Here is a 23670-nt window from a genome sequence, read left to right as displayed (position 1 = left end):
AACATATACATTTCTACTGTAAAGTTGTCCATTTTAACATGGAGGTCTATGGGGATTGACTCCCTTTTGGAGCCAGCCTCTAGTGGTCAGTCAATGAATTGCAGTTAAAATCACTTCCATTTTGGCTTCATCAGAGAGATCGGAAGGTTGCCACTCGATTAACACCTGATGAGTTCATTTCAGTGTTTTATATACAAAGACATCAAAAACGTTCTGGGAGAAGGTGGAGCCAAAACTGGAAATGAAAAAAACACACAGCTTTACTGTAAGCAAGACTAATAAAATGATCACAGCGAAAATGCTTAACAGAGAAACCAAACCAAGCACAAAGACTTCATGCCACACAGTTACTTACATGCAAAGAGGCCATTGGTAGATAGACAGCATGTAAAATGGACAGGAAAGGGGGCATTGAGTTATGGCACAATGAACAGAACATTATTAAACAAATACAACAACAAGCACAATCAAAGCTCAAATGCCAGAAGCACAGAGATATGATCGAGATCATCCAGTGATGAACTCGGGTTGCTTTGAATGGAGATTGTCTGAAACATGCCTGTGACATTCACAGCAATGCACTCGCATATGAAGGCTAATCAACATATGAATGCTGCAATGTAAGCAAGACTAGTATGTTATGTTCTTGTGAAGATTATTTGTGGTTACAGAAAACGTTGTACGTTTTATCACAATACTGATGATTTGGCTAAAAAGTCAATAAAAAACAAACAAACAATCGAGTAAATTGTACTTTGAACTTTATACTTTTAGTTGGAATTGCACACCAAAACATCACTGTAAAACATCTTGGTGGTTAGTGGTTTGTTTAAAGTAATAATAAAAGCACTATTAGTTTGTTCAAAGGGAAGTGAACGAAATTATAATTATTTTTTATCATTTTTGTAGGTGCTTAACATTCGCTTGTTCAAGGGACACTCCACTTTTTTTTTGAAAATAGGCTCATTTTCCAGTTCCCCTAGAGTTAAACATTTGATTTTTACCTTTTTGGAATCCATTCAGCTGATCTCCGGGTCTGGCTGTACCACTTTTAGCATAGCTAAGCACAATCTATTGAATCTGATTAGACCATTAGCATTGCGCTAAAAATAACCAGTGTTTCGACATTTTTTCTATTTAAAACTTGATGATAATGATATTACTACGCAGGCGAAAATAGTCCCCTTAGTAACTTTAAATGGCAGGGGACTATTTTCAGCTGCTGCTAATATCACTGCGCAATGCAGCCATGGTACGGCAGCAAAGTCCTTGACTATTACGCCAGAATGAGAGTATAGTTCCTAGCCATATCGGCCAAAAAAATTGCAACTTTTAATTTTCTGTCGGTCTTAGTACATGATGGTATCACTACATGGTAGTACACTAAATAAGAAAAATATCAAAACTCTTTGTTTATTTTAATGGTTTAATCAGATTCAATGGATTGTGCTAAGCTAAGCTAAATCAGCTAAATGGATTCCAAAATGGTATAATTCAAAGCTTCAAAGGGCTCTAAACGATCCTAAATGACGCACAAGGGAGAAATAAAAAAATTGCACTTTTAACCCACAACTTCTTGTCTTGCATTAGCTGTGTGATGCGCCAGCGTGACCTGATGTATTGCATAATCACGTCGAAATGCGAAATGCATGACGTATGCAAAACTACTGCTCCGGTGTTTAAAAGTGAGAATTCGACCTAATTAATGTCTTTGTGTCAGTTTATTGTTTAAAATGGTCTGCAAGTGTGCATTTCACATATGTAACGCGTGACCTTTCGACGTGATTCGACGCAATACGTAAGTTCGTGTTAGCGCTTCACACGTCTATTGCAGGAGGAGGTGTTGTTGTTAAAAGGGGATTTGCTTCTTGACAAAATGCCAATTGCTTTGCTGGATAAGTCCCTTATGCCTCGTTTGGTATCGTTTAGAGCCATTTGAAGCTGCATTGAAACTGCAATTTTAAACTGCATTGAAACTGTTGGGGTCCAATAAAGTCTATTAAATTGAGAAAAATCTTGGGATGTTTTCCAACAAAACTTAATTTCTTCTTGACTAAACAAAGAAAGGCATAAACAACTTGGATGACATGGAAGTGAGTAAACTAGATACCATTTCTGGGTTTAAGCCTCTACTCGCTCATATGAATCTACAATCTCAACAGCCGGCTGTCTTTTTATTCTTATCACACGTTTCAGATATATTTTTATAAACTTGGAGTACAGAACATGCTGTTATCTCATGATGTCCCAGACAACAATACTTTATTAATAATAAAAGATTCAGTACTCTCTGGCCATCAGGGATTTTTGGATGAAGGTTAGCATCTTGAACATGATTAGTATTATTTGTTTTTTGCTTAAGGCATTTTAATGGAGCATTTAGAAGTTGTGGCGTGTGATGTCAGACTTAACAACCGGGTTGGAAAATCCCTAACCACACGCTTCCCATTTTCTCTCTTATACACTGATTTTCCTGGTGCTCAGGTGGAAAAGCCCAAAGCCCTTGTCGTGCCTCGTTATCAAAATGGTTTAACACAATTAAAAAAGACTAGAGGAATTTGTGACAAAACCTCTAAGAAGAGTCCTGTATTCTGATTCCCTGGCAGACTGAGCTCAAATCAGACTTACTAAAGTGGGGCATTGGGCTTAGGAGGGATTACAGGTACGTCTGATCTCACCCAGTCGCTACTGGATGTAAGGGCTTTGGTCACAGCAGTCTATGTGATAACGTAAGTGATTGGGTATTGAGTTCAGTTAAAGGACATTCCAATTTTTTTTGAAAATATGCTCATTTTCCAGCTCCCCTAGAGTTAAACATTTGATTTTTACCGTTTTGGAATTCATTCGGCTGTTCTTTGGGTCTGGCGTTAACACTTTAGCACAATCCATTGAATCTGATTAGACCATTAGCATCGCGCTAAAATGACCAAAGAGTTTTGATATTTTTCCTATTTAAACTTGACTCTCCTGTAGTAACATCGTGTACTAAGACCGATGGAAAATGAAAAGTTGCGATTTTCTAGGGAGATATGACTAGGAACTAAACTCTCATTCTGGTGTAATAATCAAGGACTTTTAATTTTCTGTCAGTCTTAGTACACGATGTAACTACAGAAGAGTCAAGCTTTAAATAGGAAAAATATCGAAACTCTTTGGAAACATGAAATGTTTCGAAACATTTTTTTGCGCAGTGCTAATGGTCTAATCAGATTCAATGGATTATGCTAAGCTATGCTAAAAGTGGTACCGCCAGATCCGGAGATCGGCCGAATGGATTCCAAAATGGTAAGAATCAAAAGTTTAACTCTAGGGGAGCTGGAAAATAAGCCTATTTTAAAAAAAGTGGAGTGTCCCTTTAAAACATAACTATGTACACAAACAATGATGTGAATGCTAAGGCATCATTTTGCAAGTACATGTACGTGATTCTGTTATAAATACGTATTTGCGTTTTTGCCAGCACCCTTAAATGTCTACGCCACTACTCTGAACTTACAGTTTACATTCAGGAAAATCTAGTTAGTTAGTTTGATGCCCTTTTAACAAACTTCAACTATCAAACATTTTAAACAATACCTAATACATGCACATAGGATGAAGTTGCGTTGTGTTATAATTTGCTATATAAAAGGGCCAGTTCCAGTCCTCGATTCTCATTGGTCAACAGCTGTGTTTTATTTACGATAACTCACAGCTATGACCTCTGCACTGCACAGCACCCTTAGCCACTATCCTTAGAAATGTAAACATGTGAATCATTTTGTTGCTGTTCATAGTCGATCAAGGACTATTTTTTAAGTGGAAGGAAGACCTTAGTGATTTTACTTTAGGAAAGTTGCTTTGATATGCAACATTCAAGGGGTTAAAGTTTCACGTCGTGCCTAAAAACACATGTTATTTCATGACACAGCAGCGCAGTCTGTCATACCCTATTGCTTACTTCTGAAACAGATTTGAAATGCAATAACGTGTGAAATTGAGGTTGGCAAGTTTAAAGGGTTTGTGTGAACTTTATTTCTGGCTTCATGATTGGAGGATACATTACTGTGTTTACAGTCTAAACTAATTCAACCATCAATCAGCTCATTTGTAAACTATTTAACACCATCTTGACAAGCAAAAATGATGGAACCATATAACATTTTGTGTGCCCTGACCCTAAGTAGAAGTTCATTAGGTGCTTACATAAGATGTTAAGCTATGCAAAAAAACGTGCCTGTGACAAGATTACATAACTTCTGTCATTAAGTACAGTGGCAGTAATATTGCTGAACACTGTAATGTATTTTACAGTGACATAAGACTCACTCAGTACAGACACCCTATCTGTCTTTCTCTTTCTCCTGGCCGTCTACCAGTGGCTCTTGACACCTGAGCTTAAAAAGCCATAAACTCCTAAGGGACAACATGGGTGTCTCATTTGCAATCCCCATGAGAACACACAAACACACAAAAACACGCAGGTACATAAGCAGATGTGTTCATCAGCCAGGCAAATGTGATAATAAGCCAGGTTTCCAAAGCGGCTGGCTTTAATGAGACTCTTGGGTGCTTCAACTAAAATGTAAGACTGTATTAAAGACTGTGGGCTCAGGAAAAGCAGGCAGATTCACATACACAGCTACTCGGTTATGAGTTGACACAGGTCAACCTGCTATTTGTGGATGTGCTGCAGTCAGGACTTTGTGTTATTTGAGCCAGACGGTACAGGGCCCTATTACCTGCCCTCATACTGAGACACTCCCAAACTACTGATACAGAACAAATGTATGATTGATTTAATGGAGACGTCTTCCTTATGATTTTCCACCTGGATTGAGTTTGCAAAAGTAACAAAAGAATGGACTATATAGCGTTTGGTTGTTTAATGTTTGTAAAATGGAACGAGATAGCAATGTTAGCATTGTTGGCTGTAGGAAGGACAGGGTTCCCACACCTTAGTTAACGTCAAAATCAAGGACCTTTCAAAGACTTTCCAGGTCCAATACCCTCAAATTCAAGGACTAAATGTGGGGACACATTTCAAGTGAGAGCAAGGTTACATTGTGTTGCTTTTTAAGATACATTGTTACAGTTCCCTGTTGAGGGAACTTGCGCTGCGTCACTGCGGTGACACTTTGGGGATGCATCCAGGGGTAAGTGCGTCTGAATGTGTATATCAAATTCAACCAATGGTGAGACTTAACGACAAAGACAGGGTGACGCGGGAGCCAGGAAGTATCGCTATCTGAAATATTGCCAAAGACGGTGTTACAGGGAAAGTATGGCAAGGGAGACGCAACGTCTCGTTCCCTTCTCAAGGATAAACAGTTACATACGTAACCAGAGACGTTTTCATGTGTCGAACACAACTATGGAAAAAAGCATTTTGGTATGAATCAACATTCGCATACAGAAGATATAAGCATTTAAAGCGAAAAGTTTAGCACGTGTGCCTAAACAGTCTAGAATTTTTATGAACACTACAAAGGGAATAATGGATTTTTTTCCAGAAAACTTCTTGCATAAAATAGATTCAAGCACTTTCAATGACATGTAACTATGTCTGTAGATTTTCAAAAACTTTTTTCCCCCAGATTCACAAACTTTCAAGGATTTCAAGGACCCGTGGGAACCCTGGAAAAGTATACGAATATAAGAAATTTTTTATCCTGTCCCAAACCATGTAATGCAGGGACTTTGACTAAAAGAGGCATTGCACTTGCTTATTTAAGACCCTGCTTTACTGTGTACATCCACCTTGATGCTGCCATATGACATCATATATGTATGTAATGTTATTAAGGTAATGCTGCTAATGTATCTTCAAAGCATAAGCACACTTTCACTTATATAGCACTTTAAAGATTACTCTCACCAAGTTTAAAGAAAGACCAAGTATGTAAGTGTTCATTGAAGTGGAAAAATACAGAAATCTCATTGGAAACTCTACCTGCGTTGTGCTTTGCTAGGTATTTGTCTTTGTATTGCTTTTTTTTCTTGCCAAACCAAGTACAGCTGGCCTGCTGTTCCTGCTTGGTTTTCTCCATGGCTATACAAGCCACCCGCCTAGAACACAATAAACACAACACACAATAAGAGAAACATATGGTGGTGAGTGTGCAGCATATCTGTTAGCTTTCAACCAGTTCCAATGTCTGATGTCAACCGATGACCTCAACACAATGCTTTGATGATGCTACATTAAAGGAACATTGATGTGTATCTTCTTCCTTTCTATCCTCATAAGCAGCCAATCGCTATCTCTGGCTGATGAATACAAGAGATCATTCTGAATGAGGTAAAAACTCACCACTCCTGGAGTTCAGGTGAAGGAATCAATCCTGCCGTGCCATTCTTGGTGTTTTCCAGCTTGCCTTGCCACCAGTTATGGTCATCCTTGTTGATTATCTGGATGATGTCGCCCACTCTAAAGCGAATTCCTGCCTCTTTACAGGGGATGAGGTCATCCCTCACCGGGTCATATTCGAACTGTGCCCGCACATAGATCTGAGAGAAAACATGGTCAGAATTTAAGGTGGAGAAACGGTACAACTGGAGATTAGGTTTTAGTTGTGATGAAAGGCATGCTCAACTGAAGCAGCATGGTGTGAAAACTAAGCATGTGGGTTTAGTTAGTGATAAAGAGATGAAAGTTTGTGAGAATCTGTTATTCTGCTAGTGGTGGGCAATGATTAATCACGATTAATCGCATATAAAAAGTGAGTTTTTTGCATAATATATGAGTGTGTGCTGTGTTTAATAATGATGTATATGTAATACACTCACATTCATGTATGTGTTTAAAAAACCTTTACACACACACGTATATATAATGCAAAAACTCTTATTTTGTATGCGATTAATTGCGATTAATCGTTGTCCACCACTATTTGATCAGTGTAGTGGGAACCCTGGTTACAGATTTTGGGTGCTGCAGTCTGAGGGTATAGTGGTGTGTTATATTTCACTCTACTTCAAGCTGCCTAAGATTAAAAATGGTTCTGATCTTAACCTTATATTTTAAAGATTCATAGCAATGATATAACTGTTTTGGACTTGTATGGTTACGCAACAATTTAAAGCGGTAGATTGGGCTCATTTTGTAAAATCTTACCTTGATGGAAAATTTATCCTTGATTGTAGGTCCGGAAATCTAGGGCATGAGAGTATTACAAACATCATGCAATATCACGACTGTGGGGGCATTAGTATACTGTGAATAGGGGTTGGTGGGATGAGGAATGCAGCTACGAAAGCCAACAATCTAGGAAAGCTGTGTTTGATAACAGGGACAAAACGTGGGGAAGATGTCAGTGACATTGCTGTATTAGTATCGCTTGTAAACAAGTGACTCAGACTAGCCAACTCAGATGGGCATGTGCTGGCAACTGGCGCCATCTGCTGACCACCTGTCTCTCTTTAACCTTATCCTATTAGGAACCTGAAGCTTCAAGGTGACAAACGAGGACACTACAGATTAGAAAAAATTGTGATGGGCTTTTTTTGTCAGCATTTGAGGTTTACAGGTAAATCTAGATGAGATGGGGGAGGATACACACACCACTCTGTATCCCAGAGACTGCAGAGGGGTTAAAGGGATAGTTCACCCAAAAATGTTGTCATCTTTTACTCACCTTCATGTTGTTCTAAACCTGTTTAAGTTTCTTTATTCTGTTGAACACAAAGGAAGATATTTTGATAAATAATAGTAACCACACAGTTGACGGTACCAATGGACTTCCAAAGTATAGGAAAAACAAATACTATGGAGGTCAATGGGTATCGTCAACCGTGCACTTACCTTCTTTAACTAAAATATCTTCTTTTGTGTCCAACAGAATAAAGTAACTCATGCAGGTTTAGAACGGCATGACGGGGAGTAAAAAATGACAGCATTTTATCAATTATTTGACAAACCAAACGATTGTGTAGTCAGGCAGCCAGAAAGTATAGTGTTAAAAACTATCATTTTTCACTCATTCATTCATCTCACTATTTGTACACACACAAAAGCATAAAAGCAAGACACAGGAGTGTGTTACCAAGCAGTTGGTGTACAGTATGGAAAGCACAAGGTAATCAAAGTGTTACATTAATATTCACCTGTCGTCCTTTTGGCTGGATGGTTAACGGCAAGTCCTGTAAAGCAAAATCCAGCAGTGAAAGACAGATTGACTGCTTATACAAAAAAAGACATTGATTGAAACCATAACAATACAAATTTAACAAAGTGAAAAATAAAATCAAGAAGATACTGAACACCAAAATTAGACACATTGTGGGTGTTATTAAATTTTTTTAGAACAGCAACACACAAGAAAGCAAGAAGCAAGCAAGCTTCAGCAACACACTTCATTCAAGCATGTTCAAACACTAATGAGGTGGAGATCAGCCCTCCAACTGTGAAGAATACCAATGAGCTTTCACTTGGTACATATTGGGTGGGCGATATAAGCAAAAATTTATTATAAAATTTGATCAATAATGATATCACAAAATAAATTTAATAGAAAAGGGGCTAAAATAACACAGAAATAACAAAAGTACCTGGATGAAATCTACAAATTCAAACTTACAGGAAAAAGCAATAATACTATTTTATAAGCAGTTATACATAATCATCTGTTATAATCTTTCTAATGTTTGTCTAACAAGCGATTTCTTAAAGTAATGAGAAACTTCATTCCCTACTGTGCGGTGCCTGTGTTATAAACAAACATATTCATCTATATCGGATGACAATTTTAATTTCAATGAGTGTATCGCCCACCCCAGTGTGAGTTCTAATACATTTTGTTAGGAGCACACATGCAAAGTCTGGTTTAGTCTAGACATCTATGGAGTCAATACAGCGCCAATATATGTTTGCAAAAACATAAAATATTGCAAAGCATAATAAAGTTTTGCAAAAGAAAAAAGGATGAGCAAAAAATAATTTTTTGCAAGCAAAAAAATTAAGAATCCCAAAGAAAAATAAAGCAATGAGAGAAAAATATAGTATTGCAAAGGAAAATTTAATTTCACAAAATTTAAATGAAGTAGTCAATTAATACAACAATTTCGCAAACCAATTATAGGTCCCGTTCTTTCTGTGTTTTTGAAGCTTTGGTTGTGTTAACAGTGCGCAATATAACGTGTATTCATGTTTCACATGTAAAAAAACTCTGTATTTTTCCACACAGTTTTATCTGTATAGCACCGTTTTCAAAACGTCCTTGTTCTATGAAGTCCCTCCTTCAGAAAAACATATCGAGTTCTGATTGTGTAGTTTGTTTAGTGTGTTGTAATTTGATAGCAGCTTAGCTTTCCGTTAGCTTAGCTGGTGACTGATGTATTCTTGTGAGCGGAGTTTAGTCAAAAAACTGTTTTAGTGACGTCATTAAAGCAGGAAGTAGAGGGCTGTAGTCCAAACCGGCCTTTCACTGTAGGCTAGTGCTGTGCAAAAAATCTCCTGCGATTCTCATGCGCGTTTCATCAGTAAAGCCGGTTTCGTGTTTAGTATTAAATCGCCATCATCTGCTTTCAGATGGAGCGGCAACTGATGGTGCTTTTCCATTGCATAGTACCCCACGGTTTAGTTTAGTTTGGGTCGGGTCAGCTCACCTCACTTTGGCGTGGTAAGCTTTTCCATCGAGTTTATTATCACTTCGCAGTGGGAGGGATTATAGGCGTGTCATTATATTTACGCTGCCTACTGCTGTGACATCATACAAGTGAGAGCGTTGTTGTACATTCCCGTATATTCATTTATTTCTCAGTCTGCCACAAAATTAAAACTGGCCACCACAAATAGATGTTTGCACATCGCGTTTATAACTACCTCTGTCTCACATGACAGTTTCTGTTCAAACACCCGACCCTTGGCGTCAGTCGACGGCGCTCCGCTGAGCCTCATTCAAGTTGCATTTAAGCATATATAATGCGGACGTGCACGTCGCGGACCACCTTGAGTCGCAGACTGTGGTGGAGCTGAATCAGAAAACAGGCATGTGGCTGGATATATGTGTAAATGGTTGTTTTCTTTTAGTTTGTTAGTATTAAAATAGCAGTGAGTTAACAAAATGTGTATTTACTCAAGTTAAAGAAGTTAGAGACTAATTAATGCAGTTATTTTATTAGCAGTACACTTGCAGTAAACAAGATAAGTAGAAATACTTCTGTACTTTTACTATGATAAAGCCATGTTTTCTTTAGCATTTGTATTACTTTAGTTTCATTACAAAAATTATGGTTAAACTGTAGTTTAAGAATTGAAACGCAGAATTATAGCAAATGAATGAATTGGTTTGTGAAATCACTGTTGTATTGCAGAGTTAATCTTCTTTTACAGCAGTCATTGATTTTTGCATTCATTTATAAATTAATTTTTGCTCTGCTTTATTTATATTTGTGAAATTTAATTTTCCTTTGCAATACTGTTTTTCCTCTGAATGCTTTACTTTTCTTTTGCAAAACTTTATTTCGCTTTGCAATATTTTATTTTTTGCAAACATACATGGCGCTGTATTGACTTCATAGACTTCTGCATACCCCACTAAGTATGGTCTAATCATTGTGCACACTGACACTGGTACTGAATGACAGACCTAAAATATGTCATCAGAAAAATGAGGAAAAGATCCCATTTCCACAGTATTGTGTGCCTGGGACTGTATGTACAGAAGCAATATTGACACTGACAGTCAGAGTGTGTGGGATATTGCGGCACAGAGCACACCAATTTGTAAACTGAGATAACGGAATCAAGAAAACTGTGTTCAATGGATGCTGAGCCACCATCTTGTTCGATCTTTTGAGGTTGTATTTTCTAATAAGTTAATTTAGGAAACACTGAGACTGTCACGGCAAGAAATCCTCATGAAATAAAACGAAACAAACATAAATACTAAACAAAACTGGACACATAACATCTGGAGGAAATAAACAAAATGTGATTACAGGAACGAGGTAAAATAATCACAGACAACATTAGGAGATTTCTACGGAGCGGGGCGTTATTTCAGGTAGCCTGGGGTCCTTACCAAGATAGAACTGTTAATGCTGGAATGGCCATTAGCAGGGGACTGTCTGGAGGTGGAGGGGGACTCTTTCTGTAATAAGATATAAAGGTCAGCGACACAGCAGTGAGACAGCAAAGCAAACCGGACACTAGTAAGCACTACTTTAGAAATTAGGGATATATCATCATGTGGGGAAAACCATTAAATTGACATTAATCAAAGAATATTGCCCAAGCATGTTAATGTTACAGATGCTGAAAGTATCATGTTATGCACATCGGACTGCACTGCAGTTTCTTTCCAAAAGAGGGCGCCAATTTCGCACCAATTTCTGTATAAAGACTTTTCCAGATGAACCACTGTATCTGTGAGATTTACTGCATAGAGGAATGACTACATTGTAACCAAACGTGGGTGAGGTGATAATCCTTATCCTGGTTATGTTCAGGTGACAAGGAAGGCGGGAAATACATTGAAAAATGTATTTCTATAAGCAATATGGCAAATAATCACAGACTGAATTGCTCTATAAAATTGTTATTTCTCATACTACAAGTTTAAACTCTGCCCTACTGAAGGTTTTCAGCTATGTGTTCCGGTATCTTGGTTGTAAAATTGGTGTGCAGAAGTGTCTGAGCCGGGCCTTTGGGTTCAGCATGATGGAGGTTTTTAAGGAGAAAAGCGTTTTAACACGCAGCTAACAGGCAGGCAGTTAGTCACACAAGAGTCCACGCCAATCAAACCCCACCACGCAAGGGCACGACAGGCCAGGTAGGCAACCACAGCACTGCAGAGACAAAGAGCAGAGGACAGTGAAGAGGCCACAGATGTGTTACCTCACAGGATGACTGCTGCGTCCGGTAACTCGGCACGATCTTAAAGGTGATGCTGCCCCGCATTTCCCGCTGTGAACGAAATGACAGTTCATCCAAGGTAAGTATTCAAAGAAATGAAACATCTGTAGCTTTTAATTAGCTTTTTACAAGCTAGTTGAAAAAGAGAAAATGATGACTCATCATGCACAGATGACAGATTTTTGTCCAATCAAATGCTCTCTAAAATGGTAAACTCTTGAAAAGCAAATGGATTTATGGCTAGGATGTTACTAAAACCTATTGGTAAACCTATTTAAAAAAAGGATGAGCTCTATATAAAGTGTTTTATATATAAATGTAAGACGATTTCTTAGAAAAATCTTTTTTTGTGACAGCCATTTTGTGCCTTTTCGTTTAATGTGTAGAAAAGAGAAGGCCAAACCTTTAGCTTAGAAACTAATACTGTTTCATGGAATGAAGTTCATGGTGTGTAAACATGAGGGTGAACAAAACATAAAATAACTTTGGTTTTTGGGTTTACCCCATAATTTCCACTTACAAGCATCTTCTGAAGCTGCTCCACTGTTTGGTTTGCTACGCTTATACCATTGATCTCTCGGATCTCATCCCCAATATGCAAAGTTCCTGTTTAACACAAACATTACAAAGCATGCATCAAACCAAAACATTTTAACACCTTTCATGCGTCAACATATGATGCTGGCCCGAGAATTTTCAGGTGTTTGTTGTATCACCCCCCACCTCTGCAATGGATGCATAAGTGCACTGGAACAATCCTTCCTAAAATGCATTAAACTTTCGTTTACAAAGTTAAGTGGTCAGGGGTGTTCACTGATATGCTCACACAAAAATCGCTGCAAAAGATGCTTTCCAACAGGTGTTTTACCATTTGTTGTAAACTTGTGGACCTATTTTTCCAAACGCCTCAGACCCGTACATTCTTCTGTTGAGAGCTTGAATAATAAACACTCCAGCCCAGTTGGTGATGATAATCCACCTTTGCCAATTACAAGAATACAAACAACTCCATTTCCGTTCGTGGTGGCGGAGTAATACTGTACCTCACAGCACATCTAATACAAGTCAATGGAGTTGGACAAAAACTACGATAAAACCTGTTGGAAAGCATCTTTTGCAGCGATTTTTGTGTACGTATTTTGCTGTTTTCACGTCTGTTGTAAAGGCTGACGGTTGCGAAGTTGTTTGTGACCAAACAACATCGCATTAGGCGATGTCAAACCGAAAATGCGTCTTAAACAACAGTACTGTTTGCACATTAAGCTTCACAGGGGGCGTGCTAAGGACGTCGGCAGTTCGGAAAGTAGATGGTAAGCTGTTTTACACAACTTTGCTGAAGAAATGTGGACGTAAACTTCAGGTGTGCTCGACTTTCAAGCAGCGTGTGTGTGAAAACGTCCGTAAACAGTGCGGGGTTAAACGCGTCATCTGTATTAAAACGTTATGATTGGCCCGAAGCTGTCAGCGCGGTCTGACGTTGTACGTTCTAAATGCCGTTATCTATATTTTGTGTTCACACATAGCGCTTACCAGTAAATTACTGGTAATCTTACCTCTCTTGCTGGTAAATTGGCAGCAATGATTTACCAGAAAGGTTCTGTTCACACATGACCTGTTAACTGCAATTTACCCGGAAATTACCAGTAAAGACTGTATGTGTGAAAGGGACTAATGTCACAGTCCTGCCAAGTTTTAAGTGTGTGTGCAATCTGCCTCTGCATGAGGTGACAAGCTTGAACTTCACACAGCCATGTGTACATACAGTACACCTTACAAGAGACTGTTTGGCATGTGCAAAGGTCGCATCTCATTTGTATCATATGTACAAGGCATTTATAAATGTGGATGTTACTGAAGGTAGCAAAGTTGTGGTGAAATTTTGGCTCTTCAAAGGCAAATCTGCTAGGCTAAAAATGTTTAAGTTTAAGATGGATGGTCTGGTGCATGTACCTTGTCTGTGGATCATTCCTCCGTGCATTATTCTTGCCACGATACAATGGTTCAGGTCGTTCATTTTCAACGTGATGCCCTAAAACAATCACCAGAACTCATTTAAAGCTTTAACTGTGAGAAAATAGGAAGTTTAGACAATAAGAGTAACCAATTGAGAGCTCTATCTACAACAAAATGCTCACATTGTTTATTTTAAAACATCCCCCTATTTCTTTCTCTCTTCCTCTTTTAACATGTTATTCTCATGTTCTTAGAATGAATTGCTTTGTTAAACTCGTCACTTTGTAAGTTGCTAAGGATTCAGGTTGGTGTATCTATGTGTGCATCTGTGTACACAGGAAGGCAGCATACATACCATGGGTTCATCTGTGTTCTTTTGGAACTGAACAAGGCGCACCCGTGTGACGTTTTCTAGGTCCATCTCTCCGTTTGTGCTCTCGGGCGAGTCTCCGTTGAGGTATGGTGATGTGGGTGGTGGGGTGACCCTCAATGCATCGTCACTGTACACCTCATGTGCAACAACATCATGAGTCTGAAGTAAGGCCTGAGAGAGATCACACATAAACAATATGTAAGCAATAAGTTGAAGACGGGCCATTGAATTAGAAAATAATGCACACCCATAGTGGTAATGCATAACGCAAAGCGGAGATACACCGGAGGTGTGCACTGTTTTCAAATAATAATTATACCACGTTTACCACATACATTGCTCTGGTGGTTATTTTAAGACATTTGACAGGTCAGGTGTGCGGTTATCAAATAATAATGCACACCCAAGGTCGTGCCGTTACACTGCAGGTGTGCATGGTTTTCAAATAATTCCAAGGACCAGAATCAATTATTACACTAAACCACGATTACCACAAACATTCCTCTGTTGTTGTTTTTTTTTAACATTTGATAGGTCAGGTGTGCGGTTATTGAAAAATAATGCACAACCAAGGTCGTGCCGTTACACTGCAGGTGTGCATGGTTTTCAAATAATTCCAAGGACTAGAGTCAATTATTACACTAAACCACGATTACCACAGACATTCCTCTGTTGTTGTTTTTTAAACATTTGATAGGTCAGGTGTGCGGTTATCGAAAAATAATGCACACCCAAGGTCGTGCCGTTACACTGCAGGTGTGTATGGTTTTCAAATAATTTCAAGGACCAGAGTCAATTATTACGCTTATACCACGCTTACCACAGACATTCCTCTGTTGTTTAAAAAAAAAAATTTGATAGGTCAGGTGTGCGGTTATCAAAATATAATGCACACCCAAGGTCGTGCCGTTACACCACAGGTGTGCATTGTTTTCAAATAATTCCAAGGACCAGAGTCAATTATTACGCTTAAAACACGGTTACCACAGACATTGCTCTGGTGGTTATTTTAAGACATTTGGCAGGTTAGGTGTGAGGTTATCAAAAAATAATGTACACCCAAGGTTGTGCCGTTACACTGCCGGTGTGCAGTGTTTTCAAATAATTCCAAGGACCGGAGTCAATTATAACGCTTATACCACGGTTACCACAGACATTGCTCTGGTGATTATTTTAAGACATTTGACAGGTCAGGTGTGTGGTTATCAAAAAATAATGCACACGCAAGGTTGTGCCATTATACTGCAGGTGTGCATGTTTTTTTTTAAATAATTCCAAGGACCATAGTAAATTATTACGCTTATACCACGGTTACCACAGACATTCCTCTGTTGTTTTTTTTAAACATTGGATAGGTCAGGTGTGCGGTTATTGAAAAATAATGCACACCCAAGGTCGTGCCGTTATACTGCAGGTGTGCATTGTTTTTTTTAAAGTAATTCCAAGGACCAGAGTCAATTATAACGAGTATACCACAATTACTACAGACATTGCTCTGGTGTTATTTTTATAAGACATTTAAAAGGTCAAGTGTGCGGTTATCGAAAAATAATGCACACCTAAGGTCATGCCGTCACACCCATAGACTGTAAAAAAAGATGGACGACGCCTGTTCGCTCCCTTCCATTGGTGAAAAGTGAAGCCGCCAGTGTCCCGATATGGCGCTGACATCTTGGGTCTTGAGTCTGCGCAGTAGCGATTTCGGGACCAGTCATGCGCAGTAGTGAGCAGGAAGTGAAGCCGCGAAATCAAAACCCCGCCCTCGCAGAATGCGCATATCACACGATATCACAGCTGTCAATCATGACGTGACACCACCGTTTTTATATAATTAAATAACTAACTAAACACAAACTTATTTTAAAAACAAACATTTGAATTTACATCAGTGTGATAAAAACTACAATAAATGACAGAAACCAGGTTCGGAAAAAAGATAATTGAAGTGTAATTAATTATTTTAGTTGGTCTCAAGTCCCATTGAATAACATGGGGAGGCGGGGTTTATGACCTATACTGGGACCAGTCACTGGGGGGCGATCGAGAAGTTTTGGCTTCACTTTTCAGGGCTTGTGCGGCACGCTTGGTCACACCGCAGGTGTGCATTGTTTTCAAATAATTCCAAGGACCGGAGTCAATTATAAATCTTATACCATGGTTACCACAGACAAGTGTGCGGTTATCGAAAAATAATGCATACCCATGGAACTTCTCTCAACCAATCAGAATAAAGCATAAACTTATTAAAAAAATAAATAAACCCCCTCCCAAATATGGAAAGTGGTTTATTCAGGTGGAAATTCATCCTCTATTTTACACCATTTAGATAGGTCAAGCTTTTAAACATTTATGTCATTAATATCAAAGACAGGATTTTTGTATTTTTTAACATAATAAAAAAACTAGATTATTAGGTGACGTACTCCTATGCAAAACTTTCTGTGACAATCAAAGAAAATTGATGATGTGCTGCCAGACCAGCAATATGCCCAGATATTGCTATATGGTGTTATCTGTGATTTTTAGGTGGTTGCTACCGGGCCCCAAATCTCTATGATTTTCTTGTTTGTAGATATATCTCAGTTTCTGTGGTTAATTTATGAAAAAATGAGTTATAACCCATATATCACATATGTGCTACCGACATTTACTGTACAGCTTTTTGAGAGGAGGTGCGCTACTGCTTGATCCATAGGGACTGGACATTTGCCGGGTGGATGATAAAATGAAAAAAATCTCAGACTTGCATTGAAAGAAGGAACTGAACCATATATAGGAATGTAAATATAGAGATTTGGCGGTTTTGGTTTTTTGGCACCCTAGTAACCACAATGCAACACACATACAACTATCTAGCCCTGGGTTTTAAAAATCTAGTTTATGCTATTTTATGATTGTCTGCATTATTAAAATGAAAACAAAAATCAGCATCGCACTGCATCGTAAATCTGACTGTGCTGTCTGTGAGAATTAATTTCAGTGTGTCTTGTAAGTGTGAGAATGATGTCAAGGTCAAAGTATTGCTTAAATTCACAGTTAGTACCTGATGGTGCCGTCCCCCCACAATCTTGCGTTCTGGCTAGAGGGGATACAGCTACAGTGAAATCTTGCGATATGTTGGGTTCAAGTTTAGTGTTGGGCAGTAACTAGTTACTGTAATAATATTACTTTCCCTGATAACTAGTAGTGTAACTAATTACTAAAAGAAAAAAAGGAGTACCGTATACGCATAAATCACGTGAAATGTTGGAGATTTTACAGGATTTTGGCCGTAGCTGTATTCCTTCTAGCCACAACCACACTCTTGTTATTGTTGGGAGTAGGTTAAGGTGACATCAGCACAGTAATGTTTTCTCATGCCTGTGCTCAGTACCACCCCCTTCCACTGATAAACGTCCCTCTTCCTCTCTCAGTTCTGTAGTAAATTTCCCTTTCAGTAAAGGTAAACATTTTGAAAAGTCCCTAAATAATCCCCTTTTAGGCCGGATCACTAGAGAGACCATTTATATCAATTTCTCTCAGTTCCACTTAATTGATTTGCCAATTATACGCTTTGAAGAATTTGAACTTCCTCATTTGAGTTTTCAACCTCAACCACGATTTTCATATGTAACACCCCACTGCTTCATACAACTGCTTTAAAAACTAGGCTTTAAAAAAATCATTTTTTTATGGTTATCTTTGCCGATAAGTGAAAACATCTTATCTCATGTGAAAAGAAAGAGGCCACAGATACATATTTAAATATTTTTGTTCCGCTTATAATGGCTGTTGAGCAGGTCTGCTAACAGAAAGTGGGGAAATATTTTATCAACTAAATACTTTTCTCCCTAGAGGAGACTGTTTCACAAACAGTCAATGCAGAGCAGAGGGCAACCCCTTTATCTGCTCCATGAGCTTGTTTGCTCCTCTGATAAGGGCATAGGAACAATGATCCAAATACACAAGACTTTAATCAGTGGAGTACCTCATTGATTATAGCATTGGGTTACACATAAAGACTTTGGCTATTCACATCATCAATACTAAGTTTAAACGCTTAAAATAAAGTATTTAAAATAGGTTATCAATCTTATCAATTCATATTTTTGGCTATATTGTGTACATTATGTGATGCTAACAGTTTTAAGCGAGGACCACTGTGCTGTACTCACCATAAAATGGGGTTGGGTTAGTATCCGTCTTAATTCTTTAGCATCTATATTCTCAGGGTAGCAAGAAATCTCCTCCAATACCTGCAGACAGACAGAATCGTCAGACGTTTCCTGATGCTCCCATGTGCATGTAATACTCTATTAAAGTTATAGTTCAATAGCAAATAAGATGTTATACATGTATTCATATGCCATAGGCTTTTCTTAAAACACACTGCAACTTTAAGTTGGACTTCTGAGACCTTATAGATCATATATCAGAACAGACCCACAAAGATTTCTGGTATGACCCTTAGACCGCTTGTGACCAATCAGCACTCTTGTTTGGAATCATTTCCCCCCTTTCATTGGTGGGGTGAGTGTGGGTGGGAAGGAGGAGGTAATCTGGCACGGTACTGCAAATATGTCATAACTCTCTTTTGAAACCACATTAATCAGCTTCAATCAACGTTTAGAGGCACCTGATGGCTCCCTAACATTAGCCACTGAAAATCATTATATTCAAAAAATTTCACCACAAAACATTTCACAAAGGTTTGCATAAACCTGAAAAATAATACAAAATTGGTTTAGTGATTCAAAATCAATTCAACAATTGGGAAAATGTTTGCAGCATGCATATTATAGATGTTTCAAAGCCATCTTCGACCCGGAGGTCATAAGAGACCCACACTGGGGAGTTTTATAACATTTACAATTGTACCCCTTTTTGAACAGCAGGTCAGTGTTGAAGGTTGAGTTTTAGAGGGAAAATGTAGAGGTGATGGGTTAGTTTCTGCTCCACTGGCTCTGTGAAATACCAAGAGGATTATCTTTAAGCATTTCGCCACCGGCAGCGATCACAAGCGAGAGGCCAGGGAAAGTTACTTTATAATCACGGGCATGCCTTTATGATTTTTATAGGAGAACTGCTATGGGAGGCCATCAAAGTACAGTTTGAGTACAGAACTACATCAACAGTTTGTGTCTTCTCATATTTATCTTGGAGCAATGGCTCTCAGTCATCCAAAAGTGCCCTTTAAAAGTGGAACACAGGTCTGCTTTGAAGTAGGGGCGGGTTGATATTACTTTTTCTATACTGATCCGATTTCAAAACCTGAATTCTGAGTATCAGCCAATCCCAATCTGATCCTAGTATTTCTCTTGATCCATTTAGAATTGTGGAAAATACCAACGTATTAAAAACGTATTTAAATTGAGATACAAGTTAAAAGAATGTACGAGTTCTTAAATATTTATTAATAATGCCAGGTTTTGAGTGAACGAACGACTGCGCAAATAGTCTAAGTAAATTTTTACTTAATAGCGCAAAACTTGCTGAGTGGCACAATAAAAATTGCTGAGTGGCACTATAGCACTTATGCAGCATCCCATCCTTTCTTCGCTTCCAGGGTGCAGGATAATGTGCTTAGCATCTTCTCACTTGTATATGCTAGCAACGTAGTACATTGCATTTATCTAGCGGTTTACTGAGACATTTTTATCAGATGTTTTAAAAACAGTTATTGTGTTCCATGAGCACCACACCATTCAGTTTTTGTGCACTTTAAGGGACACTCCACTTTTTTGAGAATATGCTCACTTTCCAGGTCCCCTAGAGTTAAACATCTGATTTATTAATTGAATCTGATGAGACCATTAGCATTGCGCTAAAAATAACCAAAGAGTTTCATGTTTTTATTTAAAACTTGACTCGTCTGTAGTTACATAGGCAGATACGGCTAGGAACTAGTGACGCCCGGGTAAATGTATAAACAACCCGCACCCGACCAATGTTTTTTCAACTACCCGCCCGCAGCTATGACCTCAAAAAAATTTTTTACGGATCTGCAATTTTTAAAAGTAGTAATTGTTTAAAATAGTTAATTGCCATCTTTATTTCAGACGACACATTGCGCCTCCTGCAGCCATGTTACGGCAGCAAAGACTTTGATTATTACACCAGAATGGGAGTATAGTTCCTAGACATATCGGCCTAGAAAATCAACTTTGATTTTTCCTTCGGTCTTAGTACATGATGTAATTACAGAAGAGTCAAGTTTTAAATAGGAAAAATATAGAAACTCTTTGGTTATTTTTTTGCGCAATACTAATGGTCTCATCAGGTTCAATGGATTGTGCTAAGCTATGCTAGAAGTGGTACCACCAGACCTGGAGATCAATTAAATGGATTCCAAAACGGTAAAAATCAAATGTTTAACACTAGGGGAACTGGAAACTTGGCATATTTTCAAAAAAAGTGGAGTGTCCCTATATATATCTTCATATATGCATTTGTTTTTCACATAAAGCTGTTGAATATTAGGAGACTAAGACTTTGTAAATAGTGTATTAAAACGTTAATGGTGCTTTTATAATAGTCTGACTTTTCTTTACAACGAGTACTGCACAGTATCGCATTTGGATCGGACCCATTAGTCTGATACCCGATCCAGCAAAAAAGGTCCGGATTGGCCAGAAACCCAAACCCAAGTATTGGATCGGCCCACCCCTACTTTGAAGGAGTCATGGACAGCAGGAAAAAAATGCTTCATGCATATCATAAAATTCAACAAAATGAAACAAATTATTCAATAAGAGAAAATGTATACCAGGATTGTGAAGGACAGTTCCCCTCCAAAAAACAGTCAACACATTTTAAGTACATAGAGGATGTTATGCACAAAAATTTGGGTCATTTTGATGTCCGCAAAGCCTGCATGGTAGGTTTTTAGTTACTCTAAGTTCACTGCACTTTAAATTGATTAAGTAAGATCTTTAAATAAAACTGAACAAGTCTAGTCAAGTTTAGTCCAAGACTAAAATGCTTGTTTAAGCCGTCTTAACTGAAAACACCTTGCAAATGACTTAAAAGATATCATATTAGTCTATATAAATCTTAAGTACTGCAGGGATATCTTTAAAAACCTTGTGCCATTCAATACAGTATAAAGCTGCTTTGTCTAACTCCACACAGTCATGACTGTGTTGTACTATATGTTTTCTAGTCGACTGGATAAATAAAAGCAAACAAACACATTCACTTGTTAATCTGGATTTCTATTTGCAGTTGTTAATGTAGAAAGAATGGGCATGTGTTCATAAAAGCAATTGACCACATGGGATCTGTAAATGTCCCATAAATTTAACTCTGAGCTGAACAAGCACCAGCAACAAAACAAACCTCTGTGTAAGACTTTCTGTTACACTATATAAATAACAAAATCACATCACTGCTATAGTGTTTTACTGAACAATACCTATAAACAGAAAGGGTAAAGTGCTGAGCAAAAATTATCCATAGGAACTAAATGACCAGAAATATATAGAAAAACAATCTTTTCTGTTTTGTTTTCTTTGCGCAATTTACAAAATATAGCAGTTTTTAAAGGTGACGGTGACAGAAAAGAAGTTAAAAGTTTATTTATTTATTGGTTTATTTAACAGGGACAATGCAATACATTGCTACAATTTCAGGCAGCCGATGCTCTACATATAGGCTTCTAGCCAAAGGCTAGTTCAAGACAAAATTATCTTGTAAGCAAACCAGCAAATATGCGGTCTCCGAAAATGGTGTGCAAGTATTGCAATGAGTCATTTCAGGACATCCTGATGCACAACAGTATATTACGCTGCAGAAACACAAGCTAAGGTAGTGCTTGAACAAAATGTGTTGCATAAAAAGAATACATGCATAAATATAAAAGTCTATTTAAGTCTGTATAAAATATTGCATAACATACATAACATTTGGCTTTTGTTGTAAATGTGACTGTAATATGTCATGTCAGCCAACTTCAATATTATTCTCTTCAGGCCAAATTCAAACTTAACCCTCAAGTGCATTAATATACTGTCTTCATGAAGATATTAAAAAGTGACAGCTAACTATGAATGCAAAACAGGCTTGAGAGGACTGGGTAGGCTGCTTAGGATTAGTTGGGGTTATGTTTAACTGTATTCTAGTTGAAAACCTCAATGAAGGTAATTGAAACTAGTTGGGAGCACTCTCTATAAGAAGGTGTGACTGTGGTTCAGTACTCACCTCTTTGGCTCTCTGAACTGCATCACTGGAAGGATTCCTGATTTGTGGTGAGGACTTAGTGTTGATTTTGTCGTATAGCTGAAATGGAAAAAATTGAATTAGATTGTACATTTTAAACTCAACTATAAAAAAGGCCATTATATTGAACTTTGAATTAATGATTGATCTGAATGAATCGGTTTAGTTTATAAATGCCAGGTGATCTGAACAATCAGAAGCAAATGGAAGTTAATGAGATAGTTCACCCAAAAATGAAAATTCTGTCATCATTTACTTTGTTTTGCTAAACACAAAGAAAGATATTTGTAATCAAGCAGAAAACAGGAGCACTATTGACTTCCATAGTAGAAAAATACAATGGAAGTTAATGGTGCTTAAAAATGGTTTAGTTACAAACATTGCTAAAATATCTTCCTTTGTGTTCAGAAGAACAAAGAAATTTATACAGGTTTGTAACAACTTAAGGTTGAGTAAATGACAGATTAGTGCTATAACTGGGTCCTTAGCGGTTCTAGCAACCTAGAAAATGTGAAAAAGAACAACCTAGTTAGTTAGTTTTGGTAAACCATTATCTGCAAGCATGTGCAAAAACTAGGTCATATCTCTTTATAATAATGCCGCCCCTTAATCTGCACTATCCAACCACAGCACTGCCATTTAGTGCATAGATCAGCTCATCTGCATTTAAAAGGACACACCCAAAAATGGCACATTTTTGCTCACACCTACAAAGTGACAATTTTAACATGCTATAATAAATTATATATTGGGTATTTTGAGCGAGAACTTTACATACATACTACAAAAGCAAAGATTTATTTTACATCTTAAAAAAAGTCTTGCGAAAATGTCCCCTTAAAAGTCAAAATGAAACTGAAATTAAAGGTTCAATGGTATTTCATGCATTCTGACTTATTAACACAGTTTAAGAGGTGGTTTCCTCATGCTAAACATAGGCAAAGTGTCAAAAAAGCAGTTGGACGTGTTAAAACACAGCGGGAGAGAGAAAACCGAGGACGCTAGAAGTCACAGGCATCACTTCATGTGACAGCTTTGTTTTATATCAAGACTTAATAATGGCATGGAAGAAGAAATGTGTTTTTGGATGCAAGGAGAAGTAAGCAGTCATTATGGAAACAATGGATAGAGTTTGTTTATTCGGGGTAACAATGGAGTTTTGCGGGTGTTTGTTTACCGCTGGATTTCGGTGAAAAGTCCCAACCTGGACATGGGTTGCATGCTGTAAGTAAGACTTCTGTGTTATGCTGGAAATTGGAGCGCAAGTGCATAAAATATGAACGACACGAACAGTGAATCATAAGTTTTGTAT

The 23670-nt window shown here is 37.9% G+C and overlaps 1 protein-coding gene across 8 annotated transcripts in view; it reads right to left on the bottom strand.

The window, feature by feature from the left end:
* The window catches only part of caska (calcium/calmodulin-dependent serine protein kinase a), a 182161-nt gene that overhangs the window by 7712 nt on the left and 150779 nt on the right, over positions 1–23670 (bottom strand). For 3 of the 8 annotated variants that reach the window (XM_073812035.1, XM_065251872.2, XM_065251873.2), the window contains 11 exons: positions 22341–22418; positions 18317–18397; positions 14145–14333; positions 13787–13865; positions 12357–12442; positions 11819–11887; positions 11004–11072; positions 8086–8121; positions 7097–7135; positions 6293–6489; positions 5933–6048 (listed from right to left, as the gene is read on the bottom strand). In XM_073812035.1, the coding sequence (XP_073668136.1) occupies positions 5933–6048; positions 6293–6489; positions 7097–7135; positions 8086–8121; positions 11004–11072; positions 11819–11887; positions 12357–12442; positions 13787–13865; positions 14145–14333; positions 18317–18397; positions 22341–22418 (1039 nt within the window). The remainder of the gene's footprint in view (positions 1–5932; positions 6049–6292; positions 6490–7096; positions 7136–8085; positions 8122–11003; positions 11073–11818; positions 11888–12356; positions 12443–13786; positions 13866–14144; positions 14334–18316; positions 18398–22340; positions 22419–23670) is intronic. The other 5 variants (XM_065251875.2, XM_065251876.2, XM_065251880.2 and 2 more) reach the window with 3 other exon arrangements.

Source organism: Paramisgurnus dabryanus, chromosome 15 (assembly GCF_030506205.2).
Source record: "Paramisgurnus dabryanus chromosome 15, PD_genome_1.1, whole genome shotgun sequence".
NCBI lineage: Eukaryota > Metazoa > Chordata > Actinopteri > Cypriniformes > Cobitidae > Paramisgurnus > Paramisgurnus dabryanus.
This window is presented reverse-complemented; position numbering and strand designations above follow the sequence as displayed.